Here is a 26,919-nt window from a genome sequence, read left to right on the forward strand (position 1 = left end):
GCATTCTTGATGGTCTGTGTGTTTGGTTTGGGTTTTCCTCGGAAGCCCCCGCCCCGCCCCGTCCGCCCCCGAGGAGCTGGCGTTAACTTCTCTCTGTCTTGTCGTACTAACCCCAGTTCAGTCATCTCTGGCTGCAACAGCTACCCACTTCTCAACACATGCATGAGCGAGCGCATGGCTGCTCTCACCCCCTCCCCCGCCTCCTCGAGCCCTGACTCCGACGCCGCCGAGCCTGCTGAGGAGCAGAGCGTGGGGGAGGAGGAGGACCTGGAGGACGACGTCTTTCCGGAGCACATGCCGTGCGACGGCCGCGACCCGTTTTACGACCGGCCCCCCCTGTTCAGTGTAGTAGGAAGGTTGGTGAGGTCGAGGACAGCATGCTGGGAAGGAACCAGCTCTTTTGCACAGGAGCACTGCTGCGAGCACAATTTGACCGCCGTCAGGGCGCGACCCCCGGCGCGCGGGGCCTCCCCAGGACAGGGCGTGAGGGGGCACGAGGGCTCCTGGCCTTCCTGGAGGGGCCCCAGTGATGGAGGAGGGCAGGGTGCCCCGGGGCACGGTCTCCTCACAGGTGGAGGCCTCCGGGACTCGGGAAGAGCAACGCCCCTGCCCGTTCAGGGCCCGCGGGGGCATTCGGAAAGGTGGAGCCATGCATCTCTGCATGGGCACCCCCCCCCACCAGCCAGTGTGGCTTTCCCTCCCTCCACTGTTTTCCAGAAGAGATGGAGGGTCCTGGTCTGCTCCCAGTGTCCTTACCCTCTCTGTGGGAAGAGGAACAGAAGCCGGAGCCGGCCGCCCCGGGGGGCAGGGAAGGAAGGGCCTCCTTCTGAAGCCCTGGGTCCCAGGCAGCCCGGCCTCTCTCTGAGCCAGTCTCTGTCTAAAGGTGAGGGCGTCCTGTCCCTCCTGACCCCCAGGCCGTCAGTGCCGGAGACGGTGCCGGTGGCCGCTTGCCCTCATGGGAAAGCGCCCTTTGCAGAGGAGCCCATGATTCAGTTTCCTGGACAGAGGAGAGAGGCCAAGTTCGGGGGGAGCGGGGACCCCCACCCTGCAGGCAGGTTGGGCCTATACAGTCCATCCCTTATGTCTATTACCATGGAATGGAACGCAAGCAAGAGGGGAAGGAAAGGCCTAGAAACCTAGCTGTAGTAGAAAATTCAGCTCATGAAAACTGAATTTACGTATACGCAAAGGTGTAAGATAGCTTTAATAGCAAACCCTTTAGGAGTTTGAGATTGCTTCCTTGGGCTAGACTGATGGAAGTTTTTGGAAGTCTTGACCTCGGAGCACCAGTACTGAAAGCTGAAGACCGAGGCTGGTCCCCAGATAGTGGAGTTTGCACTGGGAGCCCTTGGGTGCGGGTGATGGAGTGAAGGCCCCACTGGTTCCTCCTGGAAGGAAGCAGGTTCTCAGCTGGCGCGTCATGGATTTATTCTGATTAGTCTTCCCTGAGTGTGAGATGCTGGCCCACTGGACAAGACCTCGTGGCTCTCTCCGAGACGCCCCGGCTGGGTTCCTGCTCTGCTGAGCCCGAGGGGGAGGAGTGGCCCCAGGGCCAGCTCCACGCAGGCCTCTCAGAAAGCCCGGCCGCTAGGGCCAGGGTTGCCGGGTGCCAGGCAGGCGTGGGGTCAGGGCACACGGGGGCAAGGACACTGGGAGAAACGGGGGTGGGCTCTCGCAGTCTCAGCCGGAAAGAGCTGGGTCCTTCCGACATTCCCCCCTCTGTGGATCTGGGATGTGACAAAACCAGCAAGCCAAACCGAAGCCACGAGTGAGAGGCCAGCTCCCCACGGCGGCCGTCTGCGAGGGGCTTCACCTGGAAACGTCCTGATCTTTTTGGTTTGGCAAGAATTGGCTTTTTCCGCGCAGCAGCTGTGCAGGCCCAGGCCCTGAGAAGGACCCCGTCTTTGGTTTCCTTTTCTCCCTCTGGTAGCTGCTGGCTCTCTCTCCAAAGCTTAAGCAAAATGGGGGTGCCCACTCTTGTCTCCCTTCGGACAGGCTTTCCGGCCCCAGCATGCGTCTGTACCTCACCAATCTCGTGGTTAGCGCTGCCCCACACTCAGCCCCGGCTCTGCCACCTCCTCTCTCTCCGGCGGGTCTCAGCCTGCTTCAAGGTGCCCTCTCCTCTGTGAACAGGGCCCCCGGCAGGGGCCTCCCCCGTCCTGACCCGGGGCTCCTCACCCAAGTACAGGGTCAGCCCCCCGGGGGGGCTCTTCCTCTGGCGGTCTGGGTGCCAGTGAACTGGGAGGTGAGATGGGCCAACCCAGGGGGAGGAAGTGGGCCTGGGGGCTCAGTTTTCCCCGATGATCCTCCCTGCTCGGACCGTGGCTTTCAGAAGGCAGGTGGGCTGCAGAGAGAGGAAGGCGAGGAGGTGACTGTCTGGGATGGAGGGTCCCGGGGAAGAGGGACTGGCGACCGCCCAAGGGACGTGTTCAAGACTCTGGGTGGAAAAGCACTGACCCGCCGTGTCCGCTCTGTGCCATCTGGGCTGGCGAGGCTGAGCCCTCAGCTCCCAGCTGGCTGCGCTCTGCGTGCCGAGCCGCTCAGCCCGAGTCGTCACCTGCGAGGCTCCGAGCCACCCCGTGTGCGGGTGGGTGCGCCGTGGCCGGCAGGGTCCTCTGGACAGGGCTGGGCTGTTCTGGCCCAGGGTGGCGGGTGCTGACGTCAGGTTGTTTCCGGCACCTGGTGGGCAGTGAGGGGGAGGCCCAGCCTCTGCACCATGGGCCCCATCCCCTCAAGTTCTGGGGCTGCCGGGTGGGGTGGGCCTGGGGTCTTCCAGACCCCACCCCCTGCCCTCGAGGCTGGTGCTGCCAGCAGGGGCCGTGGCTGCTGGGCCCCAGGGGTCCCTTCTGGATGAGTGCACCCGTCACTGTCACCAGTCAGACGGGGACCAGGGGCAGCAGGAAGGAGAGAGTATCCAGTGTGGCTTCCTCTGCCTCTGGGAGCACCGGCCCCAGAGCCGCAGCTGGCTTTGCATGCGAACCCACCTGGGCGCCCCAGTGAGCGTGAGAGCAGAGGCCGTCCCACAGCCAGGTGATGAAGTTCAGAGAGAGTGAGTGTGGCCGCGGATTCCAGGCGGCTTTTTCATTGTCAAACCCTAACCTCCAACCAAGGGGTCCCTCGAGGCCCCCGGCCCTGCCGTTTTTCAGTGCCAGAAGTATCTGGGCTTTCTTTGCCCTCTGACATCAGGAAATCCTGAAAGATCAAGAAAGGCTTGATTTACTTAATTATTGAGCTGTATTAATGAAGCCGGTGGGGGATGGAGCGTGGTGTCCGCACGGTCGGGAGCTGCACAGGAGGCAGCCTGTGGGGTCTCATCCCAGCTGGGGCTCTGCTGCCAGCAACTTCCTTAATGTCCTTGAGCCTCCGTCTCTTCACCTGTGAAATGGGGCAGGGATGGCGTATTTCACCAGCTCTAGCACGGCGTCTTAGCTCTCCAGCACCGTATTTGTGCCCCTAAGAAAGAAAGACGCAGCCAATCCAACTAAGATGTGCCATTGGTGAGGGGGTCCTGGTCTCCATGTTGTGATGTGAGGAGACGCGGGCGCACCTGCCACCCGGGGTGCTGGGGGCTCCAGTGCCGCCCCCGTGAGCTCGGAGGGGCAGGCGCAGACGGTTTCTTCACCGGAGTTTTCAGTCTCGCGGGCTGCCAATGGGATTGTTTGAGCCTTAGGACACGAGGGGCGCAGCCCCCTCTGATGTGTGGGACCCTGGCGTCTGTGCCCACGGGTGGGCCACGTGGCAGAAAGCGCCCCCCGGAGACCACAGTAGGTTTGCGGAGCGGTGAGGCCCTGGGGGGGAGCCAGGAGGGGACCCGCCTGCCATGGCCTTGCCTATGGCCTGGGCTGCGTCCGGCACCTGCCTCAGTTCACTTCTCTGTGCAGTGCCTCAGACTCCCTCTGGCCTGGCCTTTGCGGACTCAGAAAGGGGGAGGGGTAGCCTCCTGCCCCTCCATTACTGCCCCTCAGGGGCAGTCCCGGGTCGCCTCCAGGGTACTGTGAGTGACCTTCTGGGAGCTTGAAGCCCCTGTGGAATTGCCGCCTGACCCTTTCAGGAAGGTAGCCCTGGGCGGGCCGGGGGCTTTGAGACGGCCCTGAGCCTGCCTTCCCCTCCTGGCCAGGTGGCCCTGGACAGCCCTTAAACTCTCCCTCAGGCAAGCTGTGCTGATTAAGCACCCCCGTGCCTGGCACCATGCCCTCACCTAGCCCACAACCAGAGGTGTCCCGCCTTCCCTGAGGGTCCTCCTGTGGGTTCCCTGCAGGCTGCAGGTGGAGTGGGCAGGCCGCGGCCCCTCCCTCTGGCTGTTCCCGACACCCGGCTTTCTGCAGCGGGCAGTGCTCCGGGGAAGGGGTCCTGCCCTGGGGAAGAGGCCCTCCACCTGCTCGGCTGTTCTCTGCTCACCCTCCACCTGCTGGAGGGTGGGTGCTGACTTGGCCCTGCAGCTTGGGGCTGTCCTACCCAGTTCCCTAAGCTCTCTCAGGCAGGGTGGGGTGGCTGGGCGGTGCCCCAACCCAGGGGACAGGCCTCCGGGCGCAGGGGCAGAGCAGGGTCTGCACCTCCTCCCACAGCCTGAGTCCTAGGCCCCCTCTGTTTCCCCTTCTGGACCTCATGGCTTTGCTCGTTTCATGGTAGCCCCCTTCCCACTCCCAATGTCAATCAAAGGCCCTTGACCAGGAGCCCGGGTGCCCGGTGAGGGAAGGCCACCGCCGTCCCGTCCTGAGGCGGGTGCTGGGCGAGGCCAGCAGCCCACCCCGGCCGACCCCTGCCCGCTGGCAACCTCTGCTGCCGTGGCGAGGGCTTCCGCTCTCTGGGCCTCAGTGTCCTCTTGGGACCAGGGCCGGGGCTCGCCTTAGTGGGTGGTCGGGGCAGTGGAGCCCCAGGCCCCCACCAACCCCGCGATGGGCAGAGGTGCCCCCACCATCCATCTACACGCTGCCCCCGAAGAGTTCGTGGAAGGAAGGGGCACTGTGCTGGGGAAGAGGGGCTTCTTCTAGCCCCAGGAGGGCGGCCCCGGAGGCAGCACACCCTCCCCTGACCGGGGCCTGCCTTGGCCTGTGGGTACCCAGAAAGCGAAAAGCAGTCAACAGAGATGGGCCTACTAGTGAATTCAGACAAACAGGGAGAGCCGTGCAGAAGGCGGCCTGGACGCGGAGATGGGAGCGGCTGGGGGCAGTGGCAGGAGCAGGGAAATGGGCGCCGGGGGCCAGAGCGGGGCTGAGCGGGGCGGGCGGGGCTGCCGCAGGGGCTCAGGTGCCTCTTGGATGCAAAGAGCTCGGGGGCCACGGCGGGTACGGGTCTGGTCGCGCCTCAAGTCCCCTCTGGCGGCTGTGGAGGAGACCATGAAGGAAGCGGGAGGGAGGCCAGGGGTGATGGGCTGGGTGGAGGATTTCAGAGAGAGTTTTGAGGTAGAACTGATAGATCTGAGATAAAAGCCAGGACGGTGCTCAGATTTCCGACCTCCTGCGGCGGGAGGGTGGCGGGGAGACACGGCAAGATCAGGAGCCCACCTGAGAGGGGACACCAGGGCCTGGAATTAGGGCCCCCGGGGAAGAGCCCCTCCCCGTGCCTCTCACCACGGGGTCCAGAGTGGGGACCCCGGAGCTCTCAGTGTGGGGCGACACCAGCGGCTCAGCCTGGGCGCGGGGCAGGGTGCCTGGGATGACACGCCTCTCCTCCTGTCCTCCCAGCTCCGCCCACCACCACCCCCCGCCGGCCATGCACCAGGTGCCAGCGCCCACCTGGCCAGCAGACTCCCACCTCCCCTCCACTGTCCTCCCTGCTGCTCTCACCTCTGTTCCCACCTTCCCCCATCCCTGGCCGAGGCCCGGGGCCTCCCTCACCCCGCCTTCTGCACTTCCTCCCCAGCCCCTCCCACCCTCTCCTGTCCAAATCCTGCCCAAACCGGGCCCCTCCCCCAGGACCACTGCCCCGGACCCCCAGCCCAGCGAGCTCAGGGCTGCCGAGGTCTGCTCCTCTGGGCTGGAGGGGAGGGCAGAGCAGGGTGGGAGGCAAGGGTGCCCCCCGAAAGGAGGGTGCCCCGAATGGGGAGGAGCTGTGCTCGCCCACCCAGCGGGACAGCACAGGCTCTTCCAGGGACCCCCCTGTCCTCCCGGCTGCCCATGTGACTCCACACGTTGGCCGGCTCAGGGAGTGGGGCACCGCTGGGGTGACGTGGCCTCTGTCCTGCCTGTGCTGGCACTAGCTGGGTGCACAGCTGAGCTGCACAGGAGTGGGGGGGCTCTGGGCACCCTGGGAGCTGGTGGGGCCGTGCCAGGCAGTGCCGCGGTTTCTGGGGTGTCCTCAGGGCTTCGTTCAGCCAGACCCCTGGGCCCCGGTGAGGGGTGGGGTGCCCTGGCTTTGCTGACATCATGGAGCTCCCACCCGCCGTGTTCCTGGAGGGGCTCAGAGGGAATCACGAGGCGTATTCCGTCGTGGGGTCTGTGAGCAAGCGTCAGGGGCCACTGGGGAATGGGCGGGGAGACAGGGGCGGGGGGGGGACATCAGCACCAGCGTGAGGGTCGTAGGTCAGCGAGGCGGGTCCCAGGTCCTCCTCCTTGAAGCAGGCTGAAAACCTCCTTCCTCGGCTGTTCTCTGCTCAGGCCGCAGGCTTCGCCCTGGCCCAGCCCCTCACCACAGCCTCTGCTCCCGCCGGCGCCCGCGCCCCCCGTCCCTGCGCCTTCTCCTGTCTCCTCTGCGGCCGAGGACCCCTCCCTCCCCACCCCGCCCAGTGCAGTGCCCTGCCTGCCCACCCACCCTGCTGCTTGCCGCCCTGGCTGCCCGCTTCGCTCTGCTTTGCAGTGTTGTGTCGTGAGCCCGGGCCGTGCAGCCGCTGCCGCCTGTCACAGCACACAGCGGGGTGGCCCTGACCGTGGCCTCTGCCTCCCCCCAGGGCCTTCGTGTACCTGAGCAACCTGCTGTACCCCGTGCCCCTGGTGCACCGTGTGGCCATCGTCAGCGAGAAGGGCGAGGTGAAGGGCTTTCTCCGCGTGGCCGTGCAGGCCATCTCAGGTGTGTGCGGGGCAGCCCGGGCTGGCTGTCCCTTCACCGATGGGGCCCCTGGGTGGGGAGACCTCTCCGGGCCTCACATGGTGGTCCGCGTGCATCCAGCCCCACCCAGGCCCCTGGCCTCCTCTGTTTCTCCCTGTGGGAGAAGCCCCTGCTGCCCGGCTCCTGGCTCTGGCCTCCTGGGCTCTGTCTGGTCGGCTGGGGCCTCCGGGGCTGTGCAGGCCGAGCCCAGGGCTGTCTGAGCCCACTCTGGCTCGGGCCTGCCACCAGGCAGCCCCAGGTGGACCCATGGAGCCAGCCTGGCGCAGAGGTGCCCCCTGCCACTCCCCCTCCACCGCCATCTCAGCCCCAGGGCAGGCGCACAGACTTGCAGCCCTTAGCTCCGGCCCTGCCCACTGCAGCCCCCAAGCCTTTCCTGACTCCCCAGCATTGCCCCCTTTGGACCCCTTGACCTCTCATGTGCTGGCCTGTGTCCCCAGAGGCCATGAACTCCCCCTCCACTGTGGGCCTGGTGATACAGCCCCCCTCACTGCAGAGGTACACACCCTCTCACTGCCTAGTCACCTTCCCAGCACCCTCTCCTGGCCGTGGGCAGCCTGGGTTTGCTCCCTTGAAAATGGCATCCACTTTGAAGCTTCCTAGCGGCAGGAACATGGAGAGATCATTGAAGAACACAGATGTGGGAGCGCTCGGCCAGAGGGCCTGGTGCTCGCACTGTAACGGCCGTTCCTCCCTTCTCTGCCCTCGGGCCCCCGGCGCCTCCACAGGACTCTCTTTCCTCTACACGTCTCAGCAGCCCAGGCACCTTGGGGCCAGAACGGGGCAGGACAGACAGAGTGTGTGGCAGCAGAGTGTCTCCAGGCTGAGACAGGGAGGCTCGGAGTGTGAGCAACCTGGGTGGCCTGTACTCCCACTGGACAGCTCACGCGACCCCACTCTGGATGTCTGGTCCCCCCTCACCGAATTCCCACTACCCCATCATTCCAGGTGCTCTTTCCAGCACCTCCCAGTCATGTCACCATGGTGCTGAGGCCCCTGGGGACCCAGCTGAGAAGGGGGAGCCTGGAGTGGGGGGGAAGGGTGGCTCTAGGGAAGAGCCAGGTGACAGGGATGCTGGGAACATCTAGTGCCACCCTCATCCCCTGGGGGACACTGCCCCTGCAATCTCCAGGGGCTCTGTCCTCCCTGGGCTCTTCCTTGGCCCTTCCTGCCCCGCTCAGCCCTGTTGAGTGGAACCCACTGAGCCGGCTGCTTTATAGGTAGACGCTGTCTGTGCTTGGGCCACACGTGGCATCCCCTGTCTAGTGGCTGTGGTGGAGGAGAGGGAACTTTACAAAGCCACAGGGTGTTGTTTCAGCGGTCTCAGAAGTCACACCTGCTCCTGCCCTTGACCGTGGCAGGGGTCGGCTGATCCAGTCTCCCAACATGGAGCCCTGCTCTGCACAGGCCCTGGGCCGGCCCTGGGTGATGGTGGGACAAAGCCATGGCCCCTCGGGCAGCCAGGGTGGAGGGCATGGTGGTGTTAGCACCCCGACAAGGCCGCGGAACAGAGGGTTGGAGCCCCCTGGGGTCTGTGAAGTCTGCTGGGGTGGCATCTAGCCAGAGTGGCTGGACTTGGGGGCCAGGGAGGCTGTGGGAAGTCAGATCTGGGGTCCTTTAGACAGCAGGAGGAGGGTTAGGGTTTTGTCCCAGGCACAGCGGGGAACCCCAGACGCCGTGAAGGAGGGGGTGTGAGAGCGTGTGGGGCACTGAGCGTCCAGAGGGGTGACAGTGGCGGCAGAGGGACAGGTGCGATTCCCAGAGGGAGCCAGGAGGACCTGGTGGGGCAGGCCCTGCTGAGGGGGAGGTGGGGCCCTGAGGACCCCTGGGTTCTGCTGGAGCATCTGAGTCTGGGCCAGGGCAAGTGGGGGCGGGCGGGCGGGGCTGGGGGCAGGGGGGCAGAGGGGCAGGGGTTGAAGGTTTTTTTTTGAAAATGTGGAGTTTGCGGGCCCGTCAGAGCAGGCCGTGCTGAGGACGTGGCTGCCTCTGGGCCCTGGGCTAGCACAGGCTGGGGGTCGGTGGGCCCAGGACGGCGCCCTCATTCTTCCAGAGCCAGTTGACGGTGTCGGGGTTCCCCCCAAAGTGGGTCAGAGCCCGTCCTGGCTCCCATGCCCTCCCCACACTGGGCAGCTCTGCCACTCCCACCGGGGGGCAAGCTGGGCCCTGACCACCTGCTCCATTCCCGTTTCAGCCGACGAAGAGGCCCCTGATTACGGCTCCGGCGTCCGCCAGTCGGGAACCGCCAAAATCTCCTTTGACGACCAGCATTTTGAGAAGGTAGCGGGCAAGAGTGGTGCAGCCATGGACGCCACTAGACAGGCCTCCAGCCCGACCTCAGCACTCGGGGCCCCACTCGGAGGAACAGTAGACAGTGTCTTCCTCCCAGGGCTCCCCTTTCTGCTCTCAGGCGAGAGGGCAGAGGAGGGGGCTCCCGCTTGGTGCCCCCTGGAGCGGGCAGCTCCTCCTCTCTCCTCTAGGCCCTTTCCTAACCTGACACCACCCGGCCACCCACTGCCCCACCCTGAACCTCAGTGCGTCTGAGGCCTTGGGCCCAGAGCCCCCCAGCGGTCCCTCTCGGAGGGGTCGTCAATGCTGGGGGTGCACAGGAGGGGCAGAGGGCATCAGGCAGAGAGTGCGGGGGCACGGACGGGGCAGCAGAGGCTATGGGGGCACCTGGTGGCGGGGTACCTGGCCAGGGCCCTGAAAGCCAGTGGGAGAGTCTCACTGCGTCCTGCCCACGGCGGGGAGGAGCTGAGGGAGGGGTATGGCTGGGGAGAGGGGACAGAACTTAAGGCCAGAGACCGTTTCCCACCTTCCTTTCCCACTTGATAGACTAATATAGGCCGTGACAGCATGGGAGACAGGCCTGGGGAGGTGGGTGCCCACCCACGGCAGGGCAGGCCTGGAACGAGGCTCCCGGTCCTCGACATGGCTCTAGTGGCCGCACCCAGGCCGGCTCTGTCTGACTCTGTCCCCTGCCCACACAGTTCCAGTCCGAGTCCTGCCCCGTGGTGGGGATGTCCCGCTCGGGGACCTCCCAGGAGGAGCTGCGGATCGTGGAGGGCCAGGGCCAGGGTTCTGACGCAGGGCCCTCGGCCGATGAGGTCAACAACAACACCTGCTCAGGTGGGTCCCTGCAGCTGCTGGGACAGGCTCTGGGACGCGGCCCAACCCCGCGAGGGCCTGGAGTTCCTCCTCACCCACCCCACCCCCTCCCCGCCTCTTAGCCGGCACAGGCGGTGAGGCCCAGCCCTTGAGTCTGGGCTCCAGCCTCTTCGGGTCCTGCCATGCCCCTCTGCCCTTGGCTCCCAGCAGCGGTGACCCCGGAGGGCCTCCTGGACAGCCCCGAGAAAGCCGCCCTGGACGGGCCCCTGGACGCTGCCCTGGACCACCTCGGCCTGGGCAGTATCTTCACCTTCCGCGTGACCGTCCTGCAGGCGTCCAGCATCTCCGCCGAGTACGCCGACATCTTCTGCCAGTTCAAGTGAGTCTCGTACCCAGGCCGGGCTGTGTGGGTGGGTCTCGGCAAGGTGCGGGGGGCGCCTGGTGACCCCCGGGAGGCTGTGGGTCCCCGTGTCCAGGCCCCACACCCGCCAAACGTCTCCTCCCCATTCACAGCTTCATCCATCGCCATGACGAGGCCTTCTCTACGGAGCCCCTGAAGAACACGGGGAGGGGGCCCCCACTCGGCTTCTACCACGTCCAAAACGTACGTCCTTAGAGCCCCCTTCTCCCCCCGCCGTGATCGGCCCCTTCTGGGGGCCAGGGCTTTGTGCAGCCTCCCTGAGCTTCATTCATTCTCTCTGTCACTGCTTCTCTCCCTCTTCTGAGCACCAGCCCTGTCCTGGGCACTGGGGGCCTTGGTGGGTTTAAGACTGGGGGTGAGGGCAGATCAGAGCCCCCGAGGGCTCCCTGCAGCGAGCCTTGGGCACATGTGGACGTGCAGTTTCTGGGGTGCCCAGCGAGGCCACCCTGGCCTGGTGCTGGGGCTGAGGCCGGGGCAGGGCATGCGGAGAGCTGCACGATGCCCGGGCAGATGCCCGAGAGGCCAGGAAAGCTCCAGGCCGGGGAGTGTCTCCAAGCCAGGCTGTCAGGAGAGCAGGGACTTTCTGGTGTGAGGCAGGAAAATGGGGCCATGACAGAAACGGTCAGGTGGCAAGGCCTCAGGGGCCAGGCCAGGGAGTGTGAGTTTGACCCTGGGCTGCCCAGCTGTGGGTGTGTGGCCTAAGCAGGCACAGGGGCCTTGCTCAGAAGGGCCTTGCGAACTATAGCCTGTCCTGACCCTCAGGGAAGAGGGGCTCCCGTGGTTTCTAAGGCAGGGAAATGAGGCCAGGTGTGAAGGCGTGCTTGGTGGATTCCTTACCTGGCTGCTCCAGCAGAGCCCCACACCCTGGGGGCTTCCACAACAAAGACTTAGCACCTCTCAGCCCTGGAGGCTGGAAGCCCAAGATCCAGGTGGGCAGGGCTGTTCCCTCTGAGGCTGTGATGGAGGGTCTGTCCTTGGCTCTCTCCTTGGCTCATAGACGGCCGTCTTCTCCCTGTGTCCTCACGTCATCTCTCCGTCCGTGCCTATGCCCAAATGTCCCCTTCTTACAAGGACACCAGTCATGTTGGATTGGGCCCCATTCTAACTTGATCACCTCTGTGAAGACCCTGTCTCTAAACATACGTGCGGGGGGCGGTTAGGACTTCAGCATATGAATCAGGGGGGACACAATTCAACCCATAACTCTTGGTGAGTGGACGAGGGCCCGAGAAGGGTCAGGCCAGATCACAGAGGCCCCCCCTCCAGCTCTGTGCTCTGAAAGACCAGCTGAGTCTAGTGGCCCCCAGCCCCATCTGTCCTGGGGAGCGAGCCCTAGGGCCGCTGCCCGGTGGCCTGTCCACTGGGAGTGTGACGGTAGGAGAGGTGGGCTGGACAGACCTAGGCAAGGAGCACTGCCCCCTTCGTGGGCAGAGGTCAGCCCGGCTGGGGGTCTCCAATTTGGGCCTGGAGTGCCGGATCCTTTGTGGAGGCTGAGCACTTACCTCTGTGCCTCTCCTTCCCCCACTTGACCACACCTCCCTCCAGATCGCAGTGGAGGTGACCAAGTCCTTCATCGAGTACATCAAGAGCCAGCCCATCGTGTTCGAGGTCTTCGGTCACTACCAGCAGCACCCATTCCCGCCCCTCTGCAAGGACGTGCTCAGGTCAGCGGCCCCGGGTCGGGGGGGTCAGGGGGTCGGGGGGTTCAGAGCCTCTCCACCTCCTGGCCAGCAGGTTCGGCCCGTGCCCTGGACAGGCCTGGTGTGGCGGCTACAGAGCCGTGCACCTCCCACCACCTATCTCCCCGCCTACGGCAGCCAGTTTCCCGGGTCGGCAGGACCCAGAGCGGGTCAGAGATGACCCCTGAGGACTGAGGAGGGGTTTCTTAAAGACCGTCGCTGTCAGAACCTCAGCCTAGGCTGGGCATGGACCGCGTCCTGGGGACGAGGGGAGCCGGGTGCTGGGCTGGAGGAGGCCAGGGTGGCCCACGGGGAGACGGCGTGGCCCCCCGAGAACTCCGCTGGAGGGTCCCGGAGTCCTCAGCTCCCCAGACTGAACGAGGGCCCTTCGTCTGCTCCCTCGTTGCTGCAACCTGCCGGGGGCTCACTCAATGGGTCGGGCGAGTCCCCTCTGAGGCCACCCCACCCAGAGCGTGGGAGGAACAGCCGACGGGCATCAGGGGCAGTGGGACCCCCTGTTGCCACCTGCATCTCCCCTCTCAGCTGACATGAGGGACCCAGAGCAAAGCATCTGGGGTGTCGGGGAAAGAGAGGGCCCAGGGAGGAGCTGGTTTCGGGGCATTTGGCCCCAGGAGCCTTGTGTGTCCTTGGGAGTGCCAAGGGGGCCCTGTCCCGGGAGCCCCGGCCCTTGCCCCGTTCTCGGGGCCTCGTGGGGCCTCCCAGGTGGGCTCTAGGGTCCTGAGGGGCCCCCCTTCTCGCTCCGAGCTGGTGGAGGGCCCGAGACCGGGCCTTCCCCAGGCCCTGTGGGAGGGAGGGAGGGAGGGAAGGAGGGAGACCCGGGACTGGCGTCCACAGCCTGCTAGCCTCCCCAGCCAGCCCCTGCCCTCGGCTGCCCGCTCCAGCTTGGGGTCCTGCAGGCACCAGTCTCTGGTCACCTCACACTGGTGCTTCTGTCCCCACAGCCCCCTGAGGCCCTCGCGCCGCCATTTCCCGCGGGTCATGCCACTGTCCAAGCCAGGTAGGCGGGGCCCTCGTGGGTGCAAGTGGGTGCCCATGTAGGCGGCCCCTCCAAGGCCGAGCGCAGTCCTGGTGAGGGCTCGGTGTTCTCCCGGCCTCCTGGGGCCACTCTGCCCCTGCTGGGCCTCATGGGGTCCCCATGGAGTAAGGGGCTCACACTGGAGTGGGGGGCACAGGGCGAAGGTACAGGGACGTCCTTTACCCCTTGGCACGCACGGGGCAGCAGGGCAATGGTCAGGTGGTGCCTGCCCAGAGTCCCGTGAGGCTGCCCGGAGCCGACAGTGGGGGGCAGGGGCTTCAGCGGGGCAAGGACACCTGAGCTGAACCTCGCAGGATGGACGAGGTTTGGGGTGGAAGGCAGACCAGGAAGCTGGTCCACGGGAGGCTGAGGCCAGTGGTGGCCAAGCCAGTGGGGCCCCTGGACAAAGAACACTGGATGGTCAGCACCCTTGCCTGGCACCCAGAGCCCCTGCCCCGGGAGCAGGTGGGCGGAGGAAAAGCTCTTGAGATCGGTTGGATTTTAGTTAAAAGGGGTTATAGGGTTTTTTCCTGCCCTCACGACAAAAGCTGAAGCCCAGGGACACAGTCACTAGAAGGCTGGAGCATCAGCACTGGGGCTGGCGGTGCAGCCGAGGCCCTCACAGCCCAGGAACCCGCCTTGAGGTCGGGGGGCATTGTCCCCGGCATGGGTGCCCGAGGGGGGCCGTGCAGGAAGTGCGTCTGCTGCTTCACGGGCCACGTCCGCGGTGACCCTTGCGTACCCGCCCCCGAGTCCCCGTAAGATGGTGGTCTGCGGACTGAGGGCGCCGCAGGGGGATGCACACCAGCCCCTCCAGGCCTGCTGACCACTTGTGGACATTATTCTTGGCCTCTCTGTGGGTCTTAGGTTGGCCCCTTGTGTTTCCTGGGCTGTTCAGCCTTCCCTGCAGCCTCCAGGGAGACACCCAGATGCACATTTGTAGTGGAGCCGCGGGGCTCAGGTGGGACTTGGAGGAGGGGCTGTGGAGGGCAGTGGGAGCCGAGGGCCGGGGCCCCTTGAGCTGGAGGCAGGTGCTCGGGCTGGTGGGGCGGCTGAGGGTGAGGGTGGTGTAGCAGAGGGTCCTGGGTGGGTCGTGTGGCCTCCGAGCAGGGCTCCTCTGTCCTGCTGCTTCTGTGGGGCTCAAGTACTGCCCTCTTCAGAGCCTGTGCCAGGTGCGCGTGGCTGAGCGCTCCTCCCGCTGGGCACAGAGAGGCCCACGGTCACGTCTGTTCCCAGGACCATCGGTACCCAGAGCGGGGCGTACCCTGGGGCCTGGGGAGGGGTCCGCTGGTGTTTTACCTTGGAGGGCAACCACCTCACTGCTTCTGAGGCGTCCCCTCCCTGGCCTCCCCTCTGCGCGTGCCCTCGGCACGTGGCTTCTCAGTTTCCCACCAGTGTGTGCTTCTCCCCTGTCGCCCCCAGTGCCCGCCACCAAGCTCAGCACACTGACGCGGCCCTGCCCCAGGCCCTGCCACTGCAAGTACGACCTGCTGGTCTACTTCGAGATCTGCGAGCTGGAGGCCAATGGCGAGTAAGTCCCAAGGCTGGTGCTGCCCATGCTGGGGATGGGCTGGGGTCCTCTGGGGTCATGGAGCAGGGAGGGGTCCGGGGGCTGGGCCAGGTGGCACGTGGTGGCACTCTGGTCTCCCCGGACCGGGCCACCCCACCTTTGATCTGTTTTCCTGTTTTCACCCCTTCTGCTCCTGGGGCCGGGTGTGTGTGCTGTGGGTGGGGGGCTGGGAGGAGGGGCGCGGCCCTCAGCTCTCACATCTCTCTCCCAGTTACATCCCTGCAGTGGTGGACCACCGTGGCGGAATGCCGTGCATGGGGACCTTCCTGCTTCACCAGGTGCGAAGCGCTTGCTGCTCCCACCAGCCTCGAGCGCCCCCCACCCCCACCCCAGGGACCCCAGGCCATCTGACCGTGTCTTCTCTCCTGGTGCCTCGCAGGGCATCCAGAGACGGATAACCGTGACACTGCTGCATGAGACAGGAAGCCACATCCACTGGAAGGAAGTGCGAGAGCTGGTCGTGGGTGAGTGGGGGCAGGGCCTCGGGGGAAGAGCACAGACCACACCACTCAGCCCCAGCCCCTGGCCAGGCGCCTGGGTTCTACCCACGGCTCTGCCACTGTTGCTGTGTGCCTTTGGCTCTGTGTGTCAGCCCCTCACCTGAAAAGAAGGGCTTGGCCTCAGGTGATGATTCCAGATTTTTTTTTTTTTTTTTTTTTCTGCTGTACGCGGACCTCTCCCTGCTGTGGTCTCTCGCGTTGCGGAGCACGGGCTCCGGATGCGCAGGCTCAGCGGCCGTGGCTCACGGGCCCAGCCGCTCCGCGGCATGCGGGATCCTCCCGGGCCGGGGCACGAACCCGTGTCCCCTGCATCGGCAGGCAGACTCTCAACCACTGCGCCACCAGGGAAGCCCCCAGATTTCTACTTAATCACTGTACTAGCTTGCTAGGGCTGCTGTAACAAAGTACCACAAACTGGTGGCTTAAAACCACAGAAATGTATCATGTCACAGTTCTGGAGGCACAAGTCCTGTGATAAAGATGTCAACAGGGGCCACGCTCCCCCTGAAACCTTAGGGGAGAATCCTTTCTTGCCTCTTCCAGCTTCTGGTGGTTTGTAGGGAATCCTCGGCTTGTAGACACATCACCCCTGTCCTCCGTCTTCACAGGGCCTAGATACTTAAATGACGGCCCACCTGACTCCAGTGTGATAGCCTCTCGACTGATCACATCTGCCAAGGTCCTATTTCCAAATAAGGTTCTGGGGATCAGGGCTGCGACACGTCTTTTTGGGGGGACACAGTGCAACTTACAGAGACCACCCAGGAGCTTAGACGCTTTCCTTCTGTAACTTCATGTCATGAACCCTTTCATCTACTGGAAACATTTCCTTTGCTGATTCTTTGTAAAGAATTTGTCTTCCCAGTTTCTATTCAAGGATAGGGACCACTGTCCATTCCAGCGTGTCATCAGCATGAAGCTGCCCACGCCACCCTGGCCTGGAGCTGAGGGCCCCGTGGAGGGCCCACCCTGGCGCATTGCTGTGGCTGGTGGGCAACAGCTCCATGGCAGTGTCCCTGGGGCTTGTAGGGGGGGTTCTGAGGGTGTAGTAACAGGACTGTGACAAGGGACCCATCGTCCTGCACCCGAAGTGCAGGACTGTGGGCAGGGAGGTTCTGGGGGCCCCAGGACAAACGCTTTTCTTTTAGACGTTTCGTATCTATTTTCACACAAATCAGAAAAACGGTAGAACAAGCACACACACCCCCATTTCAGACGTTGTTTAGGGTGAATCTAAAAACTCTGCATCAAGGGCTTCCCTGGTGGCGCAGTGGTTGAGAGTCCGCCTGCCGATGCAGGGGACACGGGTTCGTGCCCCGGTCCGGGGAGATCCCACATGCCGCGGAGCGGCTGGGCCCGTGAGCCATGGCCGCTGAGCCTGCGCGTCCGGAGCCTGTGCTCCGCAACGGGAGAGGCCACAGCAGTGAGAGGCCCGCGTACCGCAAAAAAAAAACAAAAAAAAACAAATAAAAACTCTGCATCAATTTAAAGAGAAAGATGAAGCAGACACCCAGCTCGCTCATAGACGTACTGCACGTGGGTGGGAGATGATGCCACCTTCACCCTGAGCCTGTTCTGCCCAGAGGGAAGGGTCTACACCATCTACTGACCCGGCTCTGGTCCTGGTGGAGCCTCTCCCTGATGCCCCACACCATCACCCTCATCCCTAGGATAGCGACCAGCACCCCTGTGTCTGCACAGAGGCTGCACCCTCACTGGCCTTGGGGAGCCAGGCCCTGGTCCCGGGATCCCACCTTTCTCTCTGCTCTCCCGGCCACATCCCATTTGAAAATGCAAACAGGGGTGTTCGCCCATGTGTGTGGTGAGGGGATAAGGGTGCTATTGAAGGGGGTTCGGGGAGATGCTGGCGGGAACACCAAGGCCCCCACTCCTGGGTTAAGGGGTTTGGGCTTGCCGCTCTGGGCTGCATCAACCTCACAGACCTGTGAGTGGACGTCTCGGCCTGACCGGGGCTCCGAGGGCATCAGTTTTGCAGGTGGAGTTCCTGGGCAGACTCTGAGCCCACAGAGTCCCTTGAAGAGCCTCCGCTGAAGCCCACGCCCGGGGGTGAGGAGGGGTGAGGCTGGCACACGGGCCAGGTCTCTTCCTGCAGCTGAGCTGCCCCAGCAGGGGCCGTGTGGCCCTCTGCCGCCTTAGCCTCCAGCCATGGGGGACACACCCTGCGGGGACACGCAGCTGGAGGCCCACACCTGCCTCCTCCCAGAGCTCAAATGTTGCAAGAGGCTTCCAGGAAGTGGAACCCCAGCGTGTGGGCTCAGAATTCTGGCCTGGTGTTGGGTCTTATTTCATCTCCGTGCATGGGGGGCGGGGAGGAGGGGAGAGGCCAGGGATTCCTTTCTGGCTTAACAAAGAAAAGTCAGTATTTGTTTATTCCTCGAGGAAGCAGAGCAGTGAACTTAAGGACAAGAGCACGAAATTATCACTGAAACCACCTGAAACCACCGGGAGGGAGTTCTGACTCATAGCGGTTGTGGTGCTGTTTACAGGTCACTCCCGCCCCCCACCCAAGTGCGGGCCCTTAGAGGGCTCTGTCGGGGATGCTGCTTACAGGGAGAGATTGTTGACACAGACAGTGTTTCTTTTCTTTCTTTTTTCCTTTTTTTAAGTGTAAAGAGGAAAGGGAACATTTTCTCCTTCTTGTCTTGCTAAGATTTCCTTTTCTAGCAGGTAGGAGAGCCTGTGAGTTCTAGGCTGAGGGATTGGCATCTATCAGTTGGGGTGGGGGAGATACTGCGAGAGTTATCGACGGCTGAGAAACTAAGAAACTCAGAACTTAGGCTGCAGGAGGAAGATGGCAGGACGCCCACTGACAGGTGGCACCACGTGCAGTTGCAGACCCTGTGTGGGCCTCCCTGTCCCCCCCCGCCGTGTTGCCTTTTGTCAGGTGCTCTTGTGGCCACGTGGGGAGCCACATGACGTGGCCTCACAGGTGGAAGCTCCGGCCCAGGCAGAGGCAGAGAGCAGGGACCCAGCCCCCCACCTGCCCTCCTGGGAAGTGACACACAGCCCGTCCCCTTTCCTGTAGGTCGCATCCGAAACACCCCGGAAACGGACGAGTCCTTGATTGACCCCAACATCTTGTCCCTCAACATCCTCTCGTCTGGATACATCTACCCGGCCCAGGACGACCGGTGAGTCCCCTGGGGGCGGCGGCAGGGCTGCTCCCAACTCCCTGGAGGAGGATCCGAGTCAGGACCCAGGGTGCATTCTCAGCTCGCCCACTTGGCCCACTGGCCGCAAAGGGCCCAAAGCTTTCCAAGCCCTCCTTTCTGAGCCCTCCAGGAAGGGGTGCAGGGAGGGGTGCCTGTGGCCGCGACTTCCCCCGGCAGGATTGTCTGCGCACCATCCTATCTCTGGCTCACTCGGTCACCCGAAGGAGGGGTTGCGTGGGAGTTGCCGGCAGATGAGCTGGGGTCCTGTCCTCGGGAGCTTCGTGGGTGGGGGGGCAGGATGGGGCAGTGGGCAGCATGGGGCAGACAAACAGGTTGGATTTCCCAACCACACCGCTGCGGGCAAGTCTGTACCCTCTGGCAGGGGTGCTGGGGCCAAGGGTACTGGAGGAGTTAAGGGTCGAGCTGGGTCGGCAGCCTGGCGTCCCGGGGTGGAGGTCTGCCCAGCGGCACAGCTTAGCCCATGCTTCTTGTCACTGGGCTGTGCCTTTCCAAGCTCCCAGGTGATGGCCAAGATCTCTGCAACCTGGGCAGTCTGAGCTTGACCGCATCAGGGTGGGTGGATGTGGTCCCCTGGCAGCCCCTGACAAAGCAGGCCTGTCGGGGTTTGCCAGGCTGGGCGGGGATGTGAGGGGGAGGCCCCTGGGGGCCAAGCCGGGGCAGGCAGCTCATGACTGCTGAGAGCCGCCCTCCTGGGAGGAAGGTCGGAGGGCTTGGCTCTGTCTGAGATGCTGCTTTCTGGGGCTTCGGGGACACGGGGAGGGTGCTCCTGAGCCCCGAGGGCTCGACCTGGCCCAGGAGGAAGAAGCCGAGAGCTGACCCTGAGCTCGAGCCATGGGCGTCTCCACAGGCTGCTGCGGCTGTGTTTGCAGGAAAGATGTCTTGAGGGCTGGGTGTGCTCAGAGCGGAGTGCGGGCACCCCACACGTGCAGGGAGAACTGGATCCATAAGGATAAAGGGTCCTGGGTCCAGACAGAGCTCGGTTTCTTTATAGACTCCCTGGAGAGTGGGCTGTAGGGAACCATCCCTTGGTGTGGGCAGCTTGGGGGGTGGGGGCAGAGACCCCGACAGGGGCAGGTGTGGCTCTGGTTCCAGCCCTGCCCCAGAACCTTCCAGAAGAAACCCTGCACTCATGTCCAGAGGGGGTAGGGGTTGGGTGAAGAATGCTGGGGGGTGTTCTCACGGGGCCGGGGGACACCATGACAGGCAGGCTGGGCTTACCTCAGGGCAGGGGGCAGTGAGGCACAGCGGGGCCTATCGCCATGAGAACACACCCTGGGGACATGGCAGAGAGGGCCTGGCGCCCACCCGCACGGGCTGCCTGCAGGGACATGGGCCGCTGTGCCCGGGGAGTCCCGTGGGGACCCCGGGGGAGGTGGGGCCCGGGAGGGCTCTGTCTGCCATGCTGAGTGCCGCTTTGGACCTGGAGAATGACCTCAGCATTCCCCTGACCTCTGACCCTTCCTTTGCCCCGGCAACTCCTAGATTCTTGGGGCAAGAAAGGGTGGGGGAGGGGGAGAGAAAGGGGCGGGGGTGCCTCTGGGCCTCCCGCCCTGCACGGTCTCCCTGCTCTGAGGAGGGAGACTGCGTTTCTGGGTTCCCGTCCTCCGGCCATCACGGCTGCTGCAGGGCACAGGGGGACCTCGTTCTGGGCTCAGTCCCCAGGCAGCGGAGGGGGCAGCCGCTCTTGGCTGGACCTCAGGTCAGTGGGGCTCTGGCTGACGAGGTTCGCCCTGTTCCTGGAGGCCAGAGGACCCATCGCTGACGGGCTCTGTCCTGTCCCCTGGGGGCTGTGGGAAGTGAGGCCGGCCAGCTCTGGGCCGGTAAGGGCCCTCAAGGCTCAAGGACGTCCTTGGACTGGGGCTGTAGTCCTTGCCCGTAGCTGCTTTGGCCCCTGCTTGGCTCCTGCCCATGCTGTATGGCCCCAGGACTGCCCCGACCCCAGCCTGGCCTGGCAGATCTCAGGGACGCTCCTCAGGGGGTGGCCCCAGGTAGGAGACATTCTGAGGCTTAGCTGGCCAGGCCGGCGGCTCCTCCCGAGGGCCCTCCTCTTTCCTGGACCGTGGCTGACGTCCTCAGAGCCGCGATGGGCCCAGCTGCTCTGTGGGTGACCCGGCAGGCCCTTCTGCCCCAGAGACGCTGAGGCTCAGAGACCCAGGTCTGGCTTGGGCCTCGGAGCCCCAGCTGCCCACCCGCTTTGCCGCGGCCTCAGCCTCCTCCCTGCTCAAAGGCTGGCCCCGCGCTTTGCAGCCTCCCCGGCTCAGAGTGGGCCTGTCACCACTGACGGCTTCTCTCCGCGCTGCCCCCGCCCTCGCTGCGGCCGCCCCTCTGCCCCACTGCCCGGCCCCCACCCCTCACTAACCTGTGATTGTTTGTGTTTTGCAGGCAGTTTCTTGATTCGGACATGCCTAGGTACCATTTGTGCCCCTTGGTTTCCTTTCAGCCTCACCTCCCACTCCCGCAGCCCTGAGAGTTCATTTCCGCTTTTTGGATTCCTTCCACACTTGCTCACCTCTACCTCCTGTCTCTCCCATCTTCTCCTTTCATTTTATTTCCTTTTGTATTTTTCTCTTCCTATTGCTTCCTTCCCCATCACCCTCCCTTGGCTGAGTCCCTTCTGCCCCCACTCTTGATTTTGGCTGCTTTGGTAGTTTCCTGCCCTCGGTAGACACTGGCTGACCTCCTGCTCCCCCCTCCCCCCACCGCCCCACTCCTGAGCCTTGCCCGTCCCCTGCACCCCAGCGGGAGCAGGCACCCGCATGCAGGCTGGCTGGCCAGTCCCACTCCCCGCAAAGTGAAAGAGAAAAGAGGGAGGGAGGGAGGGAGGGAGGGAGGGGCCGTAGCGGGCACAGGCCGAGGGGCAGACAGGAGCAGCCCGGCTGAGATCTCGCTCTGCGCTTCCCAGGCCTGGGTGCGAGCCCCTTGCCTGGCCAGGTGGGTGGCTCCAGCCGTGCTCCTGCCGTGGCCACCACACCCTTTTTGGAAGTAGGTGGGTGGGCCCAGGCTCTGGATGCGATCAGGTGGCCCCAGATCCAACCCCCTGAGGCACGGGCTCCTGGGCTGGGGACAGCAGATCCCTCCCGACTCGAGTGAGGCCCTGGCGCGTGGTGACCGGGTGCAGGGTCCTTGAGACCCTGGGGGTGGACAGCCTCACGGTTCCTAATTCAGACTTTGTCCGTGTGACTCTAGTCTGTTCTGAGCGGAGGGTCAAGGCCGTAACCATCTTGCCAGGCTGGGCGGGATGTGAGGGAGAGGCTTCTGGGGGCCAAGCCGGGGCGGGCAGCTCATGGGTCCCTGTGGATTGTGGCCAGAACTTGGTGGCCCTGGGGGGGGTCACTGTTTTGAAGGATAAGGAGCAGCAGGAAGGCTTCCAGTGCGGATGTTTGAGGCTTTAAACTGCAGGGAGGGGAACGGGGTGGTGCCTGCCCCTTTATGAGGGGGGAGCCCAAGGACCAGGTTGGGGGCACAACAGGACCTTCTGAGGCCGTGTCTTTGTCAGGTCATGGGTGTGGTGTGTCAGGACAGATGGTCACTGTGAATGTCCCCCGGGCAGTTGTAGCTGAGGCCCCCAGGGGCAGCGAGCAGACTGTGGTTCCTGTCGGTGTGTGCCCGAGGATGTATGCACCCACTCCAGAAACAGATCCTTGCCCTCCCTGGGGACACGCAGCTGGGTGTGGCCGAGACCTGGTCAAGGAAAACGGCAGTGGAGGCTGTACCAGAGGAGGGTCACAGCCCTGCAGGGCCCAGAGCAGGGACCTGCCTCTCGGGCAGTCCGGAGGGCTTGCTGGAGGTGGCAGCTTGCCAGCTGGTCCTGGAGGTGGAAGTCTCCCGGTTCTCAGAAGACTCTGGGGCGGGGTCCCATCGGCTCGGGTTCATCCCTGGAGGGGACCCGATGTAGGGGCTGTTTCCCTGATGAGTGGAAACTTCCAGGCCCGTCAGTATGATCGCATGGTGGGGGGTGGGCATTCTGTTCAAGTTTGCGTTTCCACAACCAGCCCAGCATGATAGAGGGGTGCTCAGGCAGGTCCTGGACACCCCCCTACAAATACCTCATGCCTCCAGGAAGGTTCTGGGTAAAATGGAAACATACCCTCAGGCCAGGAGGAGACATGGCACCAGGAAAGGAAGGGGGAGCCCTCCTTCCCAGCAGGGCCTCCTTCGCAGCCCCTAGACTTCAGGAGGACCTCACCCCTGCACCTGAGCAGGGGGCCCCAGCCCCCAGTTTCAGAGGTGAGTTCATCGGCCCCCAGTGGACTTGGTCCGCAAGAGGAGGCTTAGGGCGCTCAGAGGGGTGAGGGGTCAGAGCCCCAAGACTCGGGCTAGTGCCTCCTTCACGGGGCGGGAAACCACTGTGGTGGGTGGTACTGGGGACAAGCAGAGCGTCCCGTCCCCAACATCTGGAGTGGGGTAGGTACTTGGGGCTGTACCGACTGGGCTGGGGCAGCCTGGCTGTGAATGTGGACAAGTGGCAGAATCTTCTGGAACCTTGATTTCCTTCCGCCTCAGGATGGGGATTTTATTAGGGCCTGCCTAAGGTTGTGACATTAAATGAGATGAACGTGAAAAGCTCTTAGCAGGGGTCTTGCATGTGGAACTTTATTAATGTAAGTTGTGTGGTTATTTTCGCTACTACCTTGTTAGTGTTTAATTTAAAATACTCGTAATTAATTTAAAACACATACCTCCTGAGCAAAAGCCTGTTTGTTTGTTTTTTTTTTCTAACCACTCCAATTTTGCCAGAGGAGCCCCACTTAAATACCAGGGACTCACGCCCACCTTGCGGAGCCCCCGAGACACGCAAGAGGGGTTGTGACACAGCCTGTGATCCATGAAGAGTTGGGTCAGACCTTCCACCCTGTCCGCGCATCTTACCCCAGCTCACGCTCCTGCCCAGGGCTCGGGTTTCCACCTGCCCGGAGCAGAAAGGGTCCTCGGGACCCTTTAAAACACAAAGGTGTTGAGGCGAAGGCTGGGGAGCACTGGCAGTCCACGGTGACCCTCACCCATCCCACCAGGCACGGGATCTGATTTCTCCAAACAGGTGGCCCAGGTGCCCCAAAGGCTACTCCAGCCTCCCCGGGAAGGGCCCAGATGTGGGATCTTGTTGAGTTTCCCCTTCTGTCCTGCCATGCTGCACCATTTATGGGGCCATGACCCTCACTCACTCATTCGTTCATCTATCACATGTGAGCCACGTTCTTTGGGGTGTTAGAAAGGGGGGTTAAAGACTAAGACAGGAACAGTCTGTCCCCAGGAACCTCAGAGCCTGGCCAGGGAGTTCGCTTGTCCCCTTATCCCCTCGATCCTCCATCCCCTCTGTCCCTCTGGTCTAAGAGCTCGCTCTGCGTGGTGGGTGATGCCACTTGGCTGAGCACGCGTGGCATCCAGACACAGCAGAGTTCCTGAGGTTCGAGGCCGTTCCCGTGCTCTTAGCCGCATGAGCACGTCTTGGGATCACGGTCCCCACCGGCGAGGAGGGCTGCCCTGGTTGCAGTCCGGGGGCTCAGTCCTGGAAGCCTGCCCATCAGATCACCTCCCCCAAGAACCTGGGCCACTCCTGAAAGTGACACTTTTTCGAGAAACGTAGTTCCCAGAGCATAACGAGTTTCTGGTTGAAACCTCGAGCGTGGGGTTTAATTTTCAGATTCTCGACAGACCCATTTGCCTTAGGATGCCTGCCATGCTGGCCTGTTGGCGCATGACGGCTGTGACGCATGTCAGAAGTTGTCTAAACGAGCTCTGATGGGCCGTCGGCAGCAGGCGTGGTAGAGCCTCATACAGAATGACCAGGTGCCCGTGTTGAGAGCCCTGAGATTCCATCACCTCCCACCCAGGCAGCCCAGCTGAGGTGAGGACCAGCCACCTGGGCCTCTGGGCAGCCCAGGGTCTCCCGCGGACCCACACATGCTCACAGGCAGGGCCAATACGGGTTCCCGTTCCACCAACCCCAGGGCAAAAACGAAACAGCTGCAGCCTATTTGTGGCAGGACAGAAAAGATGTTTACAACATGTGACATTTTCTTTGTCAACAAAACTTTTCAAGTTTTCCCCATGTGGGTCCTCGCTTGTTTGAGCATCACGCTCATGTCCCAGAGCTAATTTGGGGTGGTTCTGTTTCCGGGGCCTGCTGCCTGACCCCTTTGGCTGGAGGAGAGCCACCAGACAGGCCTCCTCGTCCAGGAACCCCTCCCTGCCAGGCTTGGAAGGCTCGCTTGGAGTCAGGATGTCAGCCAGAGGCCCCTGGAAGTGGACCGGAGGTGTCTGAGCGGGGGGACTCCTCGATGCTGGGTCCCCACTCTGCTGCAGAGGGACTGTGCTGATGGGCATTTTCCGTCCGGCTGAGGGCCCTGCAGGAACCCCCCAGGGCTCTGCTGTGGGTGCAGGCTAGCCTGCCTGCAGCCCCTTTCTTTAAAACGGGGTCCCAGGGCACAGCACGCAGATGGAAGGGCAAAGGACCAGGATCCATGGTGGAGCCTGGCACGGTCTCGCTGGAGGGAGGGACTGGCCACTTTCCCCAGAATGGGCTGGATGCAGAGGGTCCACAGTATGACGGGGGTGCTGAGCCAATGGTGAAGCTCTGATGCTCTGCCCTTAAAGTGGCCCCACCCCAGTGTTTCTGCTTCCGTGGGTGCAGGGGCCCCGGAATCTGCATTTCTGACCAGTTCCTGGTGGTGCAGATGCTGCGGGTCCAGGGACCCCAAGTCTGGACCACACATTCCCCTTAAAAGTGTACCTGGGGGGTTGACTGAACTTTGCTCAGGTAGAGTGAGCAGCACCGCAGGGGAGGGGGCGCCCTTCCGGGTGACCTGACACCCAGAGGGGTCTGCTGGGCCTGCTCATGAGTCGGGGTCCTGGTGTGGTCTCCCTGCAGGCCAGTCACCTCCTGGATGCACCGTGGCTCCCTCTCAGCCCGCTGGGTCTTAGTTTCCTGCCATGTGACACCCTGCCCAGGGTGGCTGCTTGGGTCCCATATCGGTGGGCTGCCAGTCTCCCGCCCTGCTGGGCTGGGCTGGGTCCTCACGCCCCGCACTTGCCACGGGAAGGGAGCCGGCAGCGTCCTTTAGTGACATTTTAGGCAGGTGGGCAGAGGTGGCAGTGCTGAGCCAGGCCCTGGGCCAGCAGGAGGGTTTGGGGCTGGCCAGCCTACCAGGGCCGGGGCCTCAGGCTGGGCCTTGCCCAGGGTGCGGTTGGGCCTCCTGGGGTGAGGACTGGTAATAATAATGCCTCCCAGGCCCCGTCCTCAGCTCCGAAGCACCGGCTTACTTAACCCACAGGACGTCTCAGTGAGGCGGGGCAGTGACTGCCCGTCATTGGTCCAGGAAGCAGGGCACAGAGATGTCTGCTGTCAGCTCGAGGTCACATGCTGTGAAGTGGCATTTGGAGCTGGGCTGTTGGGGTCGGGGCGGGGGACATTTGTCCTGAGCTGCGCTGCAGCGGGCCTCTGGCTCTGTCCGTAGGCCTGACGCCTCAGAGCTGGGGCATTTGGGGACCCCTGGGACAGGGGGCATCCCTCTGGGTCTGGGTGGTGGCTCCAGGTGCGCCCAGCTGGTCCTGCTGGAGATGGAACCAAAGTTCTCCCTGCAGACACAGGGAAAGGGGTGTCTGCAGTGCCCGGGCTGGGGCTTAGAGTGGACCCCACCCACAGGGAGCCCCCCACCCCCGTGGGCCACGTCTGGGCCCCACGAGACGGCAGTCAGCAGCCCCGCGGCTGGTGTGGCACGGCCCCGCCTTCTCTGTGTCAGTTAGCTGGTACCTGGCCGGGTGACGGTGCTCGTTCTGACATGTGAATTTCTTCTGTGTGTGTACGTGTGTGTCCTGGCTGCCACCGCCTTTAGCGTTTCGTTCGGAAATGACACTAGGTACAGCTCACTTTTCTCTTCTGCGCTCGCTCGGTCTGTCCTCTTCTGACTTTCAATTTCCTTTCTCCCCCGGTGTCTCCCCGCTCTCTCTGCCCATTCTCTGGTTACCCCGCTGTCCTCACGTCCTGCCTCTGGATCTTTCTCCTCAGTGACGTGTCCGGCAGTGGCCCTGCTCTGTCCCGCTGCTTCTCCTGTGCCCCTGGACTGTGCCATGGAGAGGGGGTGGCCGTGGCGCTGTCCCTCTGCCCCTACGCGGCTTCTCTCCTCTTCCCTCTGCATTGCCGGGTGGGCCCGGCTCCTCCAAAGGGGCCGAGCCACGTCAGGGCGTGTGCTGTGGCCGGCTGCTTGTGTTGATGCGTTTCTCAACTGTGTCTTTGTGAGGATGCTTGGATGGAAACCGGGTGAGGCTGGGGGCTGCCAGGGCCCACAGAGCGGCCACATTGTGCCTTGAGGCAAAGCCCCAGCCCAGATACGAGGGTCCTCAAAACATGCACCCGGCCTGAGGCAAGAGTTTAGG

General features: G+C 63.6%; 1 protein-coding gene across 18 annotated transcripts in view; it reads left to right on the top strand.

Moving 5' to 3' along the window:
- The window catches only part of KIF1A (kinesin family member 1A), a gene marked incomplete at both ends in the record, with an annotated part of 69,261 nt that overhangs the window by 33,301 nt on the left and 9,041 nt on the right, over positions 1-26,919 (top strand). For 5 of the 18 annotated variants that reach the window (XM_079709743.1, XM_079709732.1, XM_079709728.1 and 2 more), the window contains 11 exons: positions 6,887-7,005; positions 9,233-9,318; positions 10,029-10,167; positions 10,357-10,525; positions 10,660-10,750; positions 12,113-12,231; positions 13,209-13,264; positions 14,705-14,813; positions 15,064-15,130; positions 15,232-15,316; positions 18,399-18,504. In XM_079709743.1, coding sequence (XP_079565869.1) covers positions 6,887-7,005; positions 9,233-9,318; positions 10,029-10,167; positions 10,357-10,525; positions 10,660-10,750; positions 12,113-12,231; positions 13,209-13,264; positions 14,705-14,813; positions 15,064-15,130; positions 15,232-15,316; positions 18,399-18,504 — 1,146 coding nt within the window. Of the gene's footprint in view, positions 1-116; positions 357-6,886; positions 7,006-9,232; positions 9,319-10,028; positions 10,168-10,356; positions 10,526-10,659; positions 10,751-12,112; positions 12,232-13,208; positions 13,265-14,704; positions 14,814-15,063; positions 15,131-15,231; positions 15,436-18,379; positions 18,505-20,928; positions 20,956-26,378; positions 26,403-26,919 lie in introns of all 18 variants that reach the window. The other 13 variants (XM_079709741.1, XM_079709729.1, XM_079709727.1 and 10 more) reach the window with 6 other exon arrangements.

Source organism: Hyperoodon ampullatus (assembly GCF_949752795.1).
Source record: "Hyperoodon ampullatus genome assembly, chromosome: 8".
Classification (NCBI taxonomy): domain Eukaryota; kingdom Metazoa; phylum Chordata; class Mammalia; order Artiodactyla; family Ziphiidae; genus Hyperoodon; species Hyperoodon ampullatus.